Source organism: Oryza brachyantha, chromosome 7 (genome assembly GCF_000231095.2).
Source record: "Oryza brachyantha chromosome 7, ObraRS2, whole genome shotgun sequence".
NCBI classification, from domain to species: domain Eukaryota; kingdom Viridiplantae; phylum Streptophyta; class Magnoliopsida; order Poales; family Poaceae; genus Oryza; species Oryza brachyantha.
Genome location: NC_023169.2, coordinates 6,510,081 through 6,528,764, shown reverse-complemented (window position 1 = coordinate 6,528,764; position 18,684 = coordinate 6,510,081). Strand labels below are relative to the sequence as shown.

The following is an 18,684-nucleotide window of genomic DNA, read 5'->3' as shown; positions in this document are numbered from 1 at the left end:
TTAAAATACCATATTAATTGATTTTTAATCATGTACTAACCTATTTAGTAGGTTTTTTGCTCTTCTGCCGAACACAGCCTTAGTTAGACGAATGAAAAAAAATTTCTATAGAAAAGATGCTTTAAAATACCATATTAATTTATTTTTTATCATGTACTAATCTACTAGTAGGTTTTCTGCGCTTCTGCCGAACGTGGTCTTAGTTAGATGAATGAAAAAAATTTCTATAGAAAAGATGCTTTAAAATGCCATATTAATTTATTTTAATTATGTACTAACCTATTAGTAGGTTTTTTGCGCTTCTGTCGAACGCGGCCTTAGTTACACGAATGAAACGACTCTATCCGTGCAAGTTCCAAACCAGGAGACGTCGGACCAATCAGGAGGACACCCCTAGCTCGAGAGGTAAGAGTCTCTCCCCACTTTTAAGTTGGTTCAACTCCCTCCTAAAATTTTAACGCGGGACTATTCCGAACATAATTAATTGGTACGTACAATAGGTTTAGAGTGGGATAGGAGATGAGTAGAAATATTATAAACATCGGAATTTTGATAATTAAGGACTTAATGACGGATAATCGCGAAAAGAAGAATCAGTGGCGGAGTTTGGGATGCTGGAGGTGGCCAGGAAAAGAAATAAAAGAGGAAGAAGTCAAGGCTTTAAGAGCTGAAATATATGGGTATATTGCAACAATCGTCTGAAACTTGAGCTGTTACTGAAGAGTGAACGCAAGTATATAACGGCTATCGCAGATCTATCCGATAGTCTCATCTTGTTCAGATGACCAGATCTGGAAGGATACGACGAGTACAGTAGTACTCCAGAACAAAATAAAGGACCGACGTGCTTTCCTTCAAGGAGACATGCCACACCGAATTCTCTTCGAGCTCCCAGAATTCAAAGAACCAAGTGGCGTACGTATACAGATTAATTTGTTGCGTCTGATTAGATGTTCATCCAGATTCCAAACTAACAGCGCAGAATGAACTAAAATTGAAATGCAAAGAACTAGGAGAGATCATGATCAGCCAACCAAAGAGTTGAACTGAAATTAAGAATGGAACTAACCCTTGCAAAAGTAGATCGAGAGCCTGGCTCCTGCTAGGATCCTTATTGCTCTTGGCTGCTCAGCTAGCTTTTGTTGCTTGACAGATCGAAGTTGACCTGTGTGTGTGTACTAAGACGTCTGTTTTATCGACCTTCGAAAACTTGCTGCAGGTAACTGCAGTTCGTAGCTGCAGACAGGCTGGCAAGTGACAATGTTTGTTTATGTACATGAGGGTACGTAAGAGATTAATTAGCTAACTAACTGAGATAAATTAAATGTTGGAAGCTAGTGGCTTAGATTCGTCAGTTCAAGGCAGGTTAGCTCAAACACGTTAATTAATTCCACCTTCTAGAAAATAGAAACAAATAAACTGTTCGATTCATCTACCATTCTATCTTCACTACGCCTAACAAATTTCTGTAATAGGACTTTTTTTTCACTACGCCTAAAAAATTTCTGAAATAGGACTTTTTTTTAGAACGCAGATAACACAGACGCTCACAAACGCACACACACTCTCCCCTAAGAACGAACGCACGTAAACCCTACCCCTATGAGCACCTCTAAAGCCTGGTTGGTAGGGCACGGGGTCTACCCCTGAAAGCACGAAGCCGTTAGAATTCCAGAATATTCGCTTCAACAAGAGTCGAACCTAGTACCTTAAGTGCTACTAAGGCCACGTTCGGCGAGAGGCTAAGATAACTTAACCCCCTCGTTTTCCGCGTGCATGCTTCCCGAACTGTTAAAGGTGTAGCTTTTGCAAAAATTTTCTATAGAAAAGTTGTTTTAAAAAATCATATTAATCTATGTTATATTTTTTAATAATTAATAATTAATTAATCATGTACTAATCTATTACTACGTTTTTCGTGCTGGATAAGTTAACTTCCCTACCTCATGAACGAACTCAGCGTAAGCCCTTTGTAATCACTAGGCTATTAAGCCATTTGTACGCAGCACCACCCTATTTCATTTCCAACTCTCAAAGCTAAACTTTTGAGATAGCAGAGCAAAGAAAGTATTAGGTTCACCCGTTCTAATACTTATGAAAAGTATTAGCTTCATATGATATTATGAAAAGTCATAATTATCCTGGTGTTATATGAAAATGTGTTGTAAAAAAGGTTGTGGGTGTTAGAAAAGCCAAAGAATTCAGCACCATACCACCAGGGAGTTCCATTGAAACGCGGGACAGAATCTAGCTTACCTGTACGGGCCAAAAACCCCGTCTCTATTAGGTATTCGTCTCGTCATAGTTAGGTGGTCACTTACACATGGAGTTATCTCTAACGAGCCAAAGTTTGTCGGAGGTAATCATCACCTCTTACGGACATAGATCCAAAACACGTCAGCGGTATACTCCCAATCCATCATAGTTGACAATACCACGGACGTCTATAGTTAGCAAGACATCATAGATAACTTGGTCGCGTTGAAAAGGTTAGCACCAAGAAGCTACCTTTGATAGTTTTGTGCTTATGATCGTCAAATCTGATGGCATGGATCAAAAGCCATCACTATTAGGGTTTACCTCTCATAGCTTTGAGCTTAATTGTCAGTGTCACGTTGTTCCAAAAATAAATAAATAACATCAATGTATTGGCTAGCCTTAGAAATCCCTAGCTATTCGCTCTGCAAAATCCCAAAACACTGCACATCAAATCTATATCACCCCACAATCACATTCTTAGTTTGTTCACAAGTAAATCATTCACCACATATATACAAATATCCCCATTCAGGGTACTGAGTAGCCTTATAGGAATCACTAGTCATGCCCTCCCCAAAATACTAGAGCACAGTAGAACCTAGCACATCAAAATTATATCTCCCTACAATGACATATATATCAGCAGAACATAACCAACCGGCAAATATACATTATATGCACATTCACAGTTTATTTACAAGTAATTTATTCACAGTTTCTCTACAACTAATGCATGATTGTCTACCTAATTTATCAACTTAAGCTAAATATCAGGAAATGATAGAATATTATGCATTATAGTGTGGAAATTTGACTTACTGATGTATTAATAAGCACTACTTGCACCAAGGGACATAATACTTGCTTCACTTTATAGATTTCTCTCTTCGACAACTTATTTTTCATAGAGAGCAGGTCCTTTAGAAAAATTAGAAGCTCAATAAAAGTCTTACCTAATCAACCATTACTTGTCTTTAGGCTCATCACATCCAGGACAACAGTTAGCTTTGTATGCTTCAACTTGCACCCTACATAAATAAATGGGTGTTTCTGAGTCTGCCACAAAGTTGAGAACCTCTCATGATCCCTCTTGTCATATTCAGGCTCCTCGGCGTTATGGAGCATCTCATATAAATCAGGCTCGATTTCAATGGTGTCACCTCTAGTCAGACAACGAACAAACATGTTATCTCCATCTTCTTCTTCGTCCATGATTAGGCCCTACTCACTGTGCTTGCTCCAACATGTGTAATCTTTGATCAATCCTCTACGAATCAAATGAGAATGAATCTGCTCTTTTTATGAAAACTCATTCTCATTTCTATAGTTCAGGCATAGACATAAGATGCACTGATTGTTCTTAGTCGCCTTGTCATACTCGGTAGCCTTCAAAAATTCATCAACTCCGCTCCAAACTCGTGGCTAAGAAGAGTTATCTTGTACGTCCAACTATGCTCCATCTACAATTCGTAGCAAATGTATTGATTATTGGTTTAAGAAATTTATTCCAATGCAACAATTTATTGTTTATAAAATACAACCTCAAATTCTAGACAAAAACTCGCCCCAGCCCTATCACCACAACTACGGATAGTGCACTAGGTGGGATGGAAGGAAAGCGTTTACTACAAGGTATATATAGAGTAGCAACATCTCTGATGGTCTTAGACAAAAGGCTATGAGAGGTGGCCCTGACTCACCTCTGGCTACTCTTAAATCCATAGCCATCATAATTAAATAGTTCAAACTGATGGCCCCTTATGCACTACCATCAGTGGTGGGCCTCTGATGGGCCCTAGTCTAAGTCCGTCGGAGGTAAGGCACATCCTAGCCCTTTTTGAGCTTGACTAGCACCACCTGTGATAACCCGTATTTAGTCCTATTAGAGGTGAGCATGTTGTGGTGGACCGCTATTGGACCATCAGAGATGGCCGTCGGGGTTAAGGGACCCGATTCAGTGCTTTTTGCAATGAGAAACTCGCCACCCGAGATTCCAACATAGACTCATGCAACTTCTCATCGATGTGGTTTTGTTCGACAATTCAATATTTAGCACATTTACATATAATATAATAGAATAATAGATACAATCTTACTAGAACTCTAAATAAGTAACACTGCATAGTTGACCCCGACACTTGTGGTTTCTTACGTGTCAATCATCTAAAGTTCTACCAATAAAAATGAAGCGGAACATAGCAGTTGACTACAAAGATATTTCAACTTTTACAAAGGGGGTTTATACTATCGCCCATATATATTGTTGACCATAAACATCGGCCACCTCCCCTTGGTCTGATGTTGTCGATAATTCACAATATTGCCGATGGTACCCTTAGTAACTATGTAGCCGAGGAGGTTATATGGTCAGGTTTCTTCATCATAGACCAGGCATGATTCTACCCTTGTTGAATGTTCGGTATTCATTGCATGACGATATAATTTAACGTCGGCTTTATTCTTACCTCGAAGTTTGTTTTGCCATCAAATTGTGAGAACCTTTGGCTATGTAATGACCAATGGTTCTAGGACCCTTCTAAAAGGCAAAATTTGTTACAAGGCATCGAAAAAATGCTTAATTAGCCAGTGGATACCGCAAGTTCATGAATTTGCTGCAGGCACCATAAAAGTATGGTAATTAGCTATAGGGCACTTTAGCCAATTTTTTATTATTTTTGGAGTCAAAAATTCTAAAAATGATAAGATTGTCCTTGGTGGTCAACCCGTTATGTCGACTGGATCCAGTCGAACCAGACCCAGTTGGTATTGGCACCGCACCACACCCGAACCCTAGCTTACAGGGCGAGTAAGCAGGCAGTGACAGTGGCGACCCAGCGGTGACGAGGGCACATAACTGGTTGGTCACTGAGGGCAATCTTATCATTTTAAAAATTTTTGACTCTGGAAATAATAAAAAATTGGCCGGAGTGCCCAGTAGCTAATTATCACATTTTTGTGGTGGCCTATAGCAAATTCTTGATCTTACGGTGTCCACCGGCTAATTACGTGTTCTTTCGATGCCCTGTAGTAAATTTTGCTGGAAAGGAAATGGTATTTCCTATATGTTTTTATAAATCGTTACCCTTGGAAATAATATAGCCTAGAGGTTATTTCAGATACATGGAAAAGTAAATGCAACCATCAGAATTTTGAGATTTTCTAAAAAGAGAATATAAAATTTTAATTACACATTATGAATTATTCTTATAAAAGCAACTTACTCCATAAACACATGAACACAAAATTCAACCATAGACATGACTAAATCCAAATTGTTGCAAACATTAATCATTCATTATCATATTAAAGTTAATATATTCATGACATGTCTTGCAAGAAAAACTTTAACCCAAACAAGTCTCTACAGTTTAACAGAACGTAGATTGAGAGCAAATTCTCCAAACTAACATAATTGTCCAACTAAATAGATAATCCATAATTCATTATATTTTTGGTTGCTTTCTGACATGGCATAGTCCCCATCAGTATTCATCCAAAGCTATGTGTCCTAGATGAAAGAAATTCAACCGCTAAATAGTAATACTCAATTACAAACTACTTTAGGCCTTCATCAGTATTAAAGCATATACTCACCGTAAATTAAATTAAGACAACGTCGTTGCACTAAATACTCTTTCCATGCTTCGAAAAAAAACACTCTTACATGTGCAGAAAAAGTTTAATTAGGTCATTCTCAGTGGTCTTTTCATTTGGCATTAATTAGGTGCCACGTCAGATTTTTTTTATGACATGATAAGAATTTAATTAGAAAAAAGAAAAGAAATATTTTATCCTAGTGAAAGGCTCATGACGTTGTTTTCAAGCAAATGGAAGCCAAATGAAAATCCATTGAGGTCAAACTTTTCTTTCATCTGGATCCCGTGTTGGGTCCACCTCCTATTTTCCTCTCATACAACAATTTGTATGACATATTTGATCATACTCTCAATCTATGAAACTGTAAACTAAAAGAGATCACTGAAATATGTTCTTTTATTCAGAGAACAAAACTAGAACGCTGACGTATCACACTTGAAAACCGTGAAATGTAACGAGCCACTAAAAATGGCCTTAGTTTTGTAAACGCTAATGGATCTCATCTCGTCACAGTATTACTCTACTACGCATATACACACGCCTAATGTCAGGATCAGGAGATGTGTGATCCATATGCAACTATGCTAGTAGCAAGTTAGCTAGCTAGATCGATCATCAGTCCTTGACAGAATCGAAGTAGGAGACAACGACAACAGCACGAACGAACGCGATGAGCATGAGATCTTCAGATGCGACGGTGTTATCGGCCCATTTTTCGCTTATAAGATAAGTCAAAATTTAATTTTTTAAACTTAGTTTAAACTTGATTTTAAGATTCTTTACTAAAGTTTATTTTTTAGCCTTATCTTTGAATAGCTAAGAATACATATATAAAATTTTTATTTATAAATTATTTTTCGTGCATCTCATCACGAGAGAATTGGACATAGTGGAAGCGCTGGGAATCAGACGATGTAAAAGACCAAGTCCGCATTCTATAAATGGACACGAAAAATGTAGTAGTAGATTAATATATGATTAATTAATTATTAATTATAAAAAAAATATGAAATAGATTAATATGATTTTTAAAACAACTTTCCTATAAACATTTTTTGCAAAAAATACACCGTTTAGTAGTTCGGACAGTATGCACACGGAAAACGAGGGGACTTAGTTAAGAGCAAGTTTAGTAGTATAGCTAACTACTAACTCTAAATCAGCTATAGCCAATCTAATAGCCAATTCATACAATAGTTACCTACAAAACCTTAATACATGGTCCTACATGTCATACACATATTATGTCTTGAAGTCCGTGCGATAGGTAGCTATAAATTAGTAGTCCACTACTATTCTCTCCTCTCTTTTATCTCTTTAAAATATATTTAGAGTACTATTCTCTCCTCTCTTTTATCTCTTTAAAATATATTTAGAGTTGGCTGTACCTGCCCTTAACTAGCCGTGGTGCCGAACGTGACCGGAGACATGAGGCAGCTGCGTATGCTCAGCAACGGTACAATTTTGTGGCGAACGACGGGAGAAGGTTTAATTTTCATAATACTACCTCGGTTCATGATAAAATCATTTTTCGATTTTGAGTCCAATGCTCTGACCATTCGTCTTTTTTGAAAAATTTATACAAAAACTTAAAAAATTAGTCAAGCATAAAGTACTATTCATATTTTTATCATCTAGTAAAAACAAAAATATTAATTGCAAATTTTTTAAATAAGACGAAAAATCAAAACATGGTATCTAAAAACTAAAAATAATCTTATTTTAGAATGGATAAAAACCGAATAATCTTATTTTAGGATAGAGGTAGTAGGACAGGAAAGGATATTGGAGGGAGTACCAAAGAGGGGTGACCCACTGCCAATCGTATACCGTATACCCTGACCAGGGTAAATTTCTGGTCACTGGCAATTTCCGTGCAATCCCTTGCTTGCCCATGACGTTTCACTGAAATCTAGAGCAACTTTGGTCCTGTTTAGTTTGAAAAACATCGCATCGAATCTTTGGATACCTAAATAAAACATTAAATATACATGAATATTAAAACTAATTACACAGTTATGCGAGAAATCATGAGACGAATCTTTTAAGCCTAATTAGGACGTGATTAGCCTTAAGTACTACAGTCACCAACATGTACTAATGAGAGATTAATTAGACTCAAAAGATTCACGCGGTTTACAGACATAATCTAAAATTTGTTTTATAATTAGAGTACGTTTAATACTTTAAATGGGTGTCAAAAACTTGATTTAATGTTTTTGCAAAAGCTTTTTGCAAACTAAACAGGGCCTTTAATCAATTCATCTGTGCTTCCTGCTATCTTCGTCTTAGATGTTGAGTTTAACAGAACGTGGATGTTCTGCTAATCTTACATGAATTGACATGTTATATACATAAAAAAAAGAAGAGACAGCCCGTACGGTATGTGAGCTCAATGCGACCTGCATCATAAAGAGCTACAGCAGAAGTGCAAATAATTAATATCCCATTGCAAGAATATCCCAAGCCTTGCAAGTTCTTCTCGTTCAAGTACGACGAAAAAAAAGATAACGAACCACCGTTGCTGTTAATTCGATGTTGCTAACTGAACACATTCATATGTGTTCACCAATCTCAATCGCCAGAAACTACACGCAGGTTCATCTGCTCAACAGAACATGCATAACATTGTCTAACAACGAAAGTAACAGCTAGCAAACAGTTTCATGCTCCCGGTCCCTTATATTAGCAACCAGTCTCATCAAACAGCAAAGCAAACCACCAAAGTACCATCAGCAGACGGGCAGAAGAATTGGAAGCAACATTGCCTCTACACAAATGGCAACCAAAGCATCGCTGGTGCAACTGCTGCTCATCGCAGCAGTAGCCTCACACTTCGTCAGCTCACACGCGGGTAGCATTGCGATCTACTGGGGACAGAACAACGGCGAGGGCACGCTGGCAGACACCTGCGCCACTGGCAACTACAAGTTTGTCAACATTGCCTTCCTCGCGGCCTTTGGCAATGGCCAGCCACCAGTCCTCAACCTGGCTGGCCATTGTGACCCAACTAATGGCGGTTGTGCCAGCCAGAGCTCTGGCATCAAGTCGTGCCAGAGTCGTGGAGTCAAGGTCATGCTCTCCATTGGAGGTGGGGCAGGAAGCTACTACCTTTCTTCGTCGGAGGATGCCAAGAATGTCGCGACATACCTGTGGAACAACTTCTTGGGAGGCCAGTCGTCTTCTCGCCCTCTAGGTGATGCGGTCCTCGACGGCATTGACTTTGACATTGAGGGTGGCACAAACCAGCACTGGGATGATCTTGCCAGGTACCTGAAAGGATACAGTAACTTTGGAAGGAGAGTATACCTGACTGCTGCACCGCAGTGCCCATTCCCTGATGCCTGGATTGGTGGCGCCCTCAACACTGGCCTCTTTGACTATGTTTGGGTGCAATTCTACAACAACCCTCCCTGCCAGTACAGTTCAGGAAGCACTTCGAATCTTGGTGATGCATGGAAGCAGTGGCTTTCAGTCCCAGCAAAGCAGATTTTTCTTGGCCTCCCTGCATCTCCACAGGCGGCTGGGAGCGGTTTCATCCCAACTGATGATCTCAAGTCAAATGTTCTTCCAATGATCAAGGGCTCAGCGAAATATGGAGGGATCATGCTTTGGTCGAAGTACTACGATGACCAAGATAACTACAGCTCTTCAGTAAAGAGCGATGTTTAAGTCTGTTGACTGTTGATTCTTATGTGTGGGAATATCTGTGTTATACTTTGTGTGCTGTGTTCCATTGTTATGTGCTACTATAATTATAATAATATTGCTTGCAGATGGATTTTTCATCCTATAGCTTACTGTTTTAAATGAGAACAATATAATTCATGATTTAATTACTATTTTTTTTATCAAGGCATAGACATCATCTTGCAAAGAAGTCCTAGAAAATGAAATGAGAAAGGAGAATCAAGAAGCAAATTCGAGTATTTGACTACCAAAATATTTCTACATTAGATCAAACTGGGATAAAAAAAGTTTGCAGAAGTACAAATTACAGGATACAATATCCCTATATTGTAAAATCCTGAAATCATGCAGCATCATTTTTTATCCGTAGAAGACAAAGATGCAGGAATGGGTTTACTAGAGGGCACTTCAAACTACAGTTTTCCTTACAGTTTCGCTAATTGACCTTGCACAGTTCAGATAAGGAGTGAAAAACGCATATGAGGATTATCAGGTTGTTAGCACGGTATGAACATGTACTCTATTTCTTTCAATATGTTCATGTAAGCATTTTTCATAACAAGAGCACTTAAGCAGCTATATAAATAAAGATCTACTTGTTGCGATTTGACTGCTTTGAACTAGTAGCTAAATCAAATCCTGGTGGAATAAAAACAGCATCATCCCAATTTGAAGAGGAGCTATCCTGCAAGTGCATATTAATTTGGTAAGATTATAATTCATTAAATTCATGAAATGCTGTTCACATTCATACAGCACAGAATGCTAACTATTAATATATTATATGCAAGAGTTTTGTTCACAGTAGTCAGCATGACAATATACTCCCTCTGTTTCGCAATGTAAGACTTTTTAGCATTGTAAGATTCATATGGATGCTAATGAATCTAGACACGTATATAAATTATGTATATTCATTAATGGATGAATTTATGCAAGACTAGAAAGTCTTACAATATAAAACGGAGATAGTATATATTCTGAACCAGGAAAAAAGTTTTACTGAAATGCAGTTAATATTTACCTTCATGGACTTGATGATATTCTCCAAAGAAGAAACCTGGAAAAAAAGCAAATAAATCCAAAAGTATTGTCACTCAGTCTGTAAATCAGAAGTAAATATGAAATATGTACCTGAATGTCACCCATCTTTACAGCAGGGTTAGGCTTTTGCTGGTCACGAGAGGCTCGATGTAGTGAGTTATCCAAGTCCTCCTAAACATGCATAGAACTTTAAAGCAAGAAAGAATAATAACCATGTTGACAAGGGAAACATTGAGAAAATATCCCTGACCTTTCTGAAGAAAACTGGACGATATCTCTTGTTATCACTCATCAGCACCAAGCTCCTTGACTGAAATATGAAGAATATGAGATAATTAGTCATCAGTGTGATAGGTTATTGCCATGATCAACACAGGAAGAATACAAGATATGCTATATAAGGACGATACATATATTGACATCAGGATATAAACAATGGCCACAGCACAACTGCGACTAACAAGGGGCAGGACACAAGACCAAGACAAGTTAACCTGTCCCCAAACCTAAATAGCATTTGGTTGATATGAGGTGGAATGGGTTGAGATTATGGTAAGGTTCAGAAGAGGGGAGGCATCTTCATGTTTGGTTCCTGGGCCATGATGCCATGGGTCATAGTTCCACTTCATGGTATATTCCATAGATGAGGTAGTTGAATTGTTGTCTTGGACAATTGCCCAACTCATGAGCTTGCTCATCTACAACTACTCTAGGATGTGGTGGCAGAACCGGTCATCGATACCTCCATAGTCATTGTCTTGCTAAGCACAAGCATTGGACCTTGGAACAAAAGGAGAAATCCCATGGGTGTCTTTGATGGAGCCATCCAATCCACAATGGAATGCCTACCTAGAATTAGTCAACATCAAATCTTCTACCTCATTGCCAAAATTCTAAGAGAACAGTACCTAGCCAGTATGCAATGCTATATAAGGATGGACCTTTTTTGTTAGATTGGGGGAAACAGTTAAATATAGCAAGGTTGTGCGATAAAGTGGTAAAATGGAGTAGTAAGGTGTCAATGGTGACATTGACATTAATGGTGCTCATCATTACAAAAAGAACTGAAACCTTTTACATGTTTTCAATTGGTACATCTTTTAACTGAAACGTAAATTTTCAATCAGCACTTAAAGTATAATTTGTAAATAAAATATGCTTTAAACATTTATATGTGGTACACCTTTCACTTCAATAAACTTAAGGAATATAATAACAACATATGGCCTGTACATCTTATCTTAATATTACTTCCATCATCTTGTACAATGCAGAGGTCACAATAATTTCAAACCTGAAAAACAGGAACCCCTGGGAATCCATCGTTCACATTCTGCCCTTCATCTTCCAGTAACTGCAAAGATACATATAGTTATGTCACATAAGGAGACATAATAAGACTGTGATGATAATGTATTACGCACTAATATGTCTTCAAATGGTGCGTCTATTTATTGTGTCACCAATGAGAGGTAAAAAAGATCAATTTAGCACTGACTGCAAGAGATATTTTGATTCTATAATATGATTCCCTGCTAGCATAACAGTTGTTATTAGCAAGAAGATTTCCTTTCTTTTATACAGGTATTACATAATTTCAATAGCTTACAGAAATTATGAGACAGTATTGCTCTCAATATTTTCCATCAAAACTATGAAAATAAGTGCAATTTGCTTCTTTCTGTACTTGTAAAACTAGCTAAATTTGAAAATCCAGGAAAGCAGTGTAGAATATCATTTTGATTGATAAACTTATGAACCATGCAATCTTTACAGATTGAAAACAAGGAAAAAAAAGATCACCCAAGTATTTCAGATGGCCATAGTTTTTTACTGTGTTATGGTCCTTATGGACAACAATCGATGGCCTAACTAAAGTGTAAAATACTGAACTCCAACTAACGGACATTGTGTATTTGCTATGGGACCTGGTTAGTAGCAGGAATCCAAATTAATTCTTGTAGTATTTTGATATTGTGCCTCAAAGAAAGATTTTGAGTTAAACATATCTGCTATTTACGAACGTTAAAAGAACCTATTATTTAGCACCACTCACAAACAAGTGAAGCAGAGGCTAAGAATTATAATATTCACAAAAAAATATTACTTTACAAATTTACAATGCAGGAAATCACGCAATTGGGAAAAGAACTACAAAGATATGGTGTTAGGTCAAAAATCACATGATGTGGGATCTACTTGAAAAAGGTTGTTACCTTCATTGCATTAGCCACCTGAGAAGAATCAGGAACAAATCTAAATGCCACACCATCAGACTTAAGTTGGATAACCTGGGAAAAAAGATCATATGTAAGTAACAAGGGCGAATTGATCATGTGCCACTACTGACAATGCTACTCTACCATTTACTACTCCTTAGTCCTTACATACTAATAGATCTCTTACCACTCTTTCGGCTGTCTTGTCTAAAGTTTGCTGCTCATGATTTTTTCTTTTGGAAAAATTATATTTTACTCCCTAACTATTTTTTGCCAAAATCATCCACCTCCCTGAGCCAATGGGAATGGCTCAGTTTACTCTCTAATGACATTTCGCTGATTTCCTGAACATCATATTTAGGTTGTAATTTTTTCTCTTATTATGAAAGACATTTATGCAAATTATGTTTGTCTTTTCTTTTTAAAAATTTTTAATAACTAATAGATTGGAAGAACCTAAGAAGGATTTAAAAATCCAGATGAAAAACTTTTCTAATACAGGTCACATTGCCATCTATGGTTCTACCAAATTGTAAATTGAAACTTATTTTCTATGGAGAAACAAAAAAGATATAATGTTAATTAAGTGGCTGTAGTTCAGGCACTAAAGAGAGCTAAGAAATAGTTTCAGAACTAGTGTTTCTACGAAATAGTTCAAGGAGTAAAATTAAAATGTTTATTTTTAGGTTTTTTGTCCATTACTCTTCTAAGCCTAATCACCGTCTGCGAGCCTTGGCAATATGAGTGGGCAGGATCAATTGTATGTGAACCAGGAAACTGATCAAACTATTTTCAATGACGTAACCTAAAGTAGAAGAATGATCTGCTTTGAGTTGGCGTCTTTAGAATCCGATCGAGCAAAACCTAAAGCAACCAACCTTGTTTAGAGCGACGGGCACGACGGTGGAGCCGGCCGCCATGTCCCCGTCCATCTGCGCCAGGAGGGCGTCGGCGTCCTGCCTCCGGAAGCACAGGAGCCCGAGCGCCGGCGGCGGCACCGTGGCCGGGGCACGACGCCCCCCTTCCCCTCCCTCGCGCGCGGACGACACGAGCACGAACTCCTGCGAGGAGTTAGCGAGCGCGTAGACGGGGACCCCCGCGAGCCGCTCCTCGATCTCCGCGACGGGGAGAGCCGAGGCCACCGACACCGAGGCGGGGGAGGAGATGCGGGCCCACGGCGGCGGGGCGGCCGCGCGCGGGAGCGGGAGGGAGGAGAGGAAGGAGGTGAGGCCTGCCTGGATGGGGAGGAAGGGGTTGGGGATTGTAGGGCTCGGGTTCGTGGTCGTGGTGGTGGTGGGGGAGTTGGGGTTCTTGGGTAGCCATGGGAGTTGGAAATGGGAAGGCATGGCGGTGGGCGGTGGCGAGCGGCGGCCGGCGGGGAAGACGGCGGCGAGGAGGAGGGGTTTGGGGAGAGTTTTCGGGTGGTGCGCCACTTGGGCTTAGTTGTAGGCCCGTGGGCCGGTGCTTCCGGCTCCTTCTCGATCATTTTTTTACTTTATTTTTTCCTTTTTTCCTTTTGCTTTCCTTTATACGCGCCAGTGCACAAAACAAAAGAGCTTTTAAATTTTAAAAACGGAATTGCTATCTGTCATGTGATAGAATTTTCAGGATGTTTTCTTTCAAATTCATGACCTTTGGATATGCTTGAAGATTTATGCTAAAAGTTGTTTGGACTCCCTAGCCCATCTACTTATCTATAGTGGGTTATTATTTGGGCTTCTTTTGGGCTTATTTTTCGGGTTGGGTTGTATATTTTTTAGTGCATCAAAACTTTATACGGGCCTAATTTTTTTTTGCTTGGGTTTTGAAACCTGTAGGATGTAGCTTGATTTTGTGGATTGTGCCATTTACTAACGTGGCCGGTGTCTTATTATTGTTTTGAATTTTGCATGTTGCTACACATGGGAGGGAGAGCTACTGCAATTATGCTAGGCCTAGCTTTATCTCTTGCATGGTATTTCCTCAGTTTTTCTTTTTATATTTATTTTATTTGACTTATTTAACTTTTTCAATAATTTGATATTTTCATTTCACTTAAAATTTTATATAATTATTCAATTCACATCTGCATTTGCATAGTTAGTTTCACTGTTACCTATAGGATGGAGAGATCTATGTTCTCTTTGTTCGCTAGTGTTACCAATGTCACCGAAAATTACTCCACCACTTCTCTCTATTTTTTGAGGCAGTCAGCCATCTAATGATGGGCCCCACCAATTTTCAGCTTTTGAGCTTCTCTCTGTTCAATCTGCGGTAGAGAGGGTAGAGAGGCAGTGAGCCATCTAATCATGGCCCCACCAGTTTTCAGCTTTTGAGCTTCTCTATGTTGAATCTACCGAGTGTATAGAGAGGTAGTGAGCCGTCACATCATGGGCCCATCTTTTTTTCAGCCTTTTGAATTTTTGAAGACCGCGCTTGGGAGGGAGATATTTTTTTGTTTTTACCGAGCGGCGGTGGCTTCTCGATTTCCATGGTTGCTTCTCAATTTCTCGAGCTCATTTTTGCCTCTTCTCTCAGCACCGTCACATTTTTAATCTCTGTCTTTTCACTCTTCCTCTCGCCTCCCTTCCTTTCCTCCCGGCGTTTTCGTTGATGATTTCATCCGCGAGGTGACCACAAATGACAATGCATAATAGATGTGCATGTTTGATTTTTTTTTTCCACAATTATTATTAGGGTTTTAGGCGATCTGTTTCTGACCTTCTGGTCAGAATGTAGGTTGGTTTTACGCATTTGAGAAGGTGCACCAACTGGATTAGAACTTCGTTGGCCGTGGCGTCCACTAGTTCAAGACGGATCAGCTCCAACGGCTGGAGAAGATCATACCCCCTTCATAGCTATCGTATGATTTTGGCAGGCTTGCGTACCTTGTGCTTCATCTGTTAGTTCTGTTCAGTATTGTTGTGCTTCATCTGTTAGTTCTGCTCGGTATTAATATATTAACTAATAGTTTTGTTTATTTGGTAGCCTACTAATATATTAATTAATTTTGGTCTGGGTTATTTTTCATGAAACAGTTATTGTAGTTTCATAGTTGAGTCCTATACTTAGTTTTGCGAAAAAAAGCTAGTAGGTATTTAGTTAGGCACTAGTTTTTCATTGTATTCATCTCTCTTAGTGTTATCAGATTCAGCTTAAATCATGTGGCCAACCTGAGCAGCAAAAATAGATAGCACAAAATAGCTATTAGCAACAAATAATTTTTATCAAAGCTATGATTTATTCATTTGGTTTGAACATACTGATTCATAATAAGTATGAATCTAGTGTGGCTCAAGATCAGCAATTGTCATAGCAAGGCTGGATAACAGTTCAGAAACAAATGGTCGTTCTCGCCCACCTAGATAACAAAGAAACATGAAAGTTGGTGTGTGACCGGTGCATATTAGCATAAATTAGATCCATGTGCTTTAAATTAAATTAAGCGCATGAGTTAAATAGCACATATTTGAAACCAAATAGCATCATAGTTGTTCATACAGAGCTCAGGATATTAGGCAATGTGATTGAATTTACCTGCTGTGTGACAAATTTGCGTTTGCATTTCTGGACAATTTTCAGAAAAATATCGCATGCCATATCCTGCAGTGCAAGGCATAGATTACATACTGTAGGATCAAAATAGAGTAAAAGAACTACCAGAGGGGTTGAATGGTAGGTAGATCAAAAAACCAAGTTTTTTCGCGGAAACAAAAGATTACCTTCACAAAAGCCTTACCGAAGCATCCGGTCGCACTGCGAATGTACTACCGGTCAGACCGCCGTTATGACCCCGCTGGCATAACCTCGGTGACGTTGAGTGGCCGGTCGGACCACCAACCTACCTGCGGTTAGACCGTTGGGATCCTGGAAAAACACCGATCAACAAAGCTTCAAGATGTAGATTGAATCTCTCGACTTTTATTGATCAACCAGTATTTACAAAATGCATAGAAAACACTCCTAACCAAAACTTTCGATCTAATATCGAAATAGAGTCGAAACCCTAACTTTTTCTCTCAAACAACACAAAAAAGGGTCACCGGGGGCATACCCCTCGGTACCTATTTATAACCTCAACGTGGGTATGCAAGGCCCACGTATCTAGCATGAATTAGGACTCCCAATCTCGTGGGAAACCAATCCTTATCCGTAACTAATCATATCTCTATCTTTAATATAACAAATCTTTTCAAATTCGGACTCTATCCGAACTCAACTTCCATATCCCATACGCACACAATATCTCCATTGTATGCCACATGGAATCTTCACCAACCACGTGCATTGAACTCTAGCCTAAGTATCCTGCATAATATCTCGACCGCGGACGTCACCTTATCTCCAAGTTGACTCCCGATCCATCACCGGCAATACTCTCCCGAGGCATCAAGTCACCTACACATGAATCAAACAAAGAAATCATATTCCGAGACCAAGCTATCTCTAACTTGACTCATGATTAGCAAAACAACAGTACCCATATGTATAGAAACCATCTAGAAGTCGAATTCACGAAGAACAAATCCGAAACCAAAAAGAAAACCGAAAGCTGAAACTTTCGGGGCTGACCGCCCAGATACCTGTGGTCTGACCGCAGTTATCTGAAAGGTTTGACCGCCCATATACGTACGGTCTGACCGCCCAGTCAAATTTCACAAAAACATTTAACTCGCAAACCACCAATTTGTTCATCACAAAAACATGTAGATCACTCCTTGATCTTACACATACAACAGAAGTGTTGTGGCATTAAACTCTTTGCACAAACTGGAGATAGCGCAAACGAGAAACATGAGATGTAACTTGTTAAGCTACATGGTTAGGAAAGGAAACATGGCCGCATGCTTTGATTTGATTAGATGATGTTATATTGTCCCTTGTTTTTCATTATAATTAAGAAATTTTACTTAATATTGTTTCAGATCTGTTATTTTTAAGATGCAATCAAGTGCATATGTTTCTGATGTATTTTCTTTGTAATATATTCATTTTTAGGTTCTTGGAACACATAGTTTGAATTTTCTGATGTATTTACTTCGGTCTGCATTTATTAACTTATTAAGAACACATATATTACTAATTCTAAAATTACATTAAAGATTTAAATTAATTACTTGAATAATGTTGTTTTTTATTTTTGCTGTATCCTTGCGTGGTATATCATCAGTATCATGAAGCATTGAATTATGCAAAAATACAACTTTGCATATTTAAAATCAGTGTAATACAAAAAATTTTTTGATAATGTTTCTTCATACCTGTGAAGATATAATTTGTTCCATTAGACTTGTGTATGATGTAAATGGACCTTAAAAAATCAGTTAAGGTAATTAGTAATCATAAATTTTTTATACAATGATGAACTAAATCAAATTCAAAATATAGAAATTTTGCAATACTTACTGGTATATTATCCTGATCTAGTAGTTGTAGCAAATCTTGTTTTCTGTATGCACAACTAGGATTAACAATTGTCTGACCTGAATTAAATAAAACTTTCACATTAGTATAAAACATAGAATATAAATTATTGCTGAACTTTATTCAGATATATGATGTATTTAGTAAACAATATCGAATTACTACTTTGGTTGATTATTAAGTATTCAGGTAAAATCAATATAATGAAAAGGTAAAATTTCAATCAATTAGAGGTAAAATTTAATAATTATTGTTGTTGTATATATATAGTACCTTAGTACTTGTTATTTAATTATCTTATCTAAAATTTGTGGTTATTTATCAATGTTCAATCAGACTGGTTCTACTTGACAACTATAATATAACTTGGCATTGATTTATTGGTTTTCTTAGCCTTCATTGCTTGAATCAGATTGTTTCTACTTTATAACATGTAAGATATTTATCTTATAATATGAAATTACATAATTTT

The 18,684-nt window shown here is 38.1% G+C and overlaps 2 protein-coding genes across 2 annotated transcripts; one reads left to right on the top strand and one right to left on the bottom strand.

Annotated features, from left to right (window-relative positions):
- Positions 1–8,634: 8,634 nt before the first annotated feature.
- Positions 8,635–9,626, top strand: LOC102709096 (acidic endochitinase). Its single transcript, XM_006657555.3, has one exon. The coding sequence runs from the start codon at positions 8,635–8,637 to the stop codon at positions 9,526–9,528; it is 894 nt and encodes a 297-aa protein (XP_006657618.1). The 3' UTR covers positions 9,529–9,626.
- A 424-nt stretch (positions 9,627–10,050) lies between these two features.
- Positions 10,051–14,230, bottom strand: LOC102710513 (protein TIC 22-like, chloroplastic). The gene is made up of 7 exons (XM_006658419.2): positions 13,688–14,230; positions 12,807–12,881; positions 11,885–11,944; positions 10,841–10,900; positions 10,681–10,761; positions 10,571–10,606; positions 10,051–10,231 (listed from the first exon to the last, which is right to left on the bottom strand). Exons 1-7 carry the CDS (start codon positions 14,153–14,155, stop codon positions 10,139–10,141), a joined length of 873 nt encoding a protein of 290 aa, XP_006658482.2. The 5' UTR covers positions 14,156–14,230; the 3' UTR covers positions 10,051–10,138.
- Between the last annotated feature and the right edge of the window lie 4,454 nt (positions 14,231–18,684).

Excerpts from the sequence above, each read along its gene's own strand:
- LOC102709096 (XM_006657555.3), top strand. The coding sequence starts at position 8,635 with ATGGCAACCAAAGCATCGCTGGTGCAACTGCTGCTCATCGCAGCAGTA.
- LOC102710513 (XM_006658419.2), bottom strand. The coding sequence starts at position 14,155 with ATGCCTTCCCATTTCCAACTCCCATGGCTACCCAAGAACCCCAACTCC. Across the intron at positions 12,882-13,687 it reads TGCCCGTCGCTCTAAACAAG|GTTATCCAACTTAAGTCTGA; the intron begins GTTGGTTGCTTT and ends CTTTTTTCCCAG. Across the intron at positions 10,607-10,680 it reads TAAAGATGGGTGACATTCAG|GTTTCTTCTTTGGAGAATAT; the intron begins GTACATATTTCA and ends CTTTTTTTCCAG.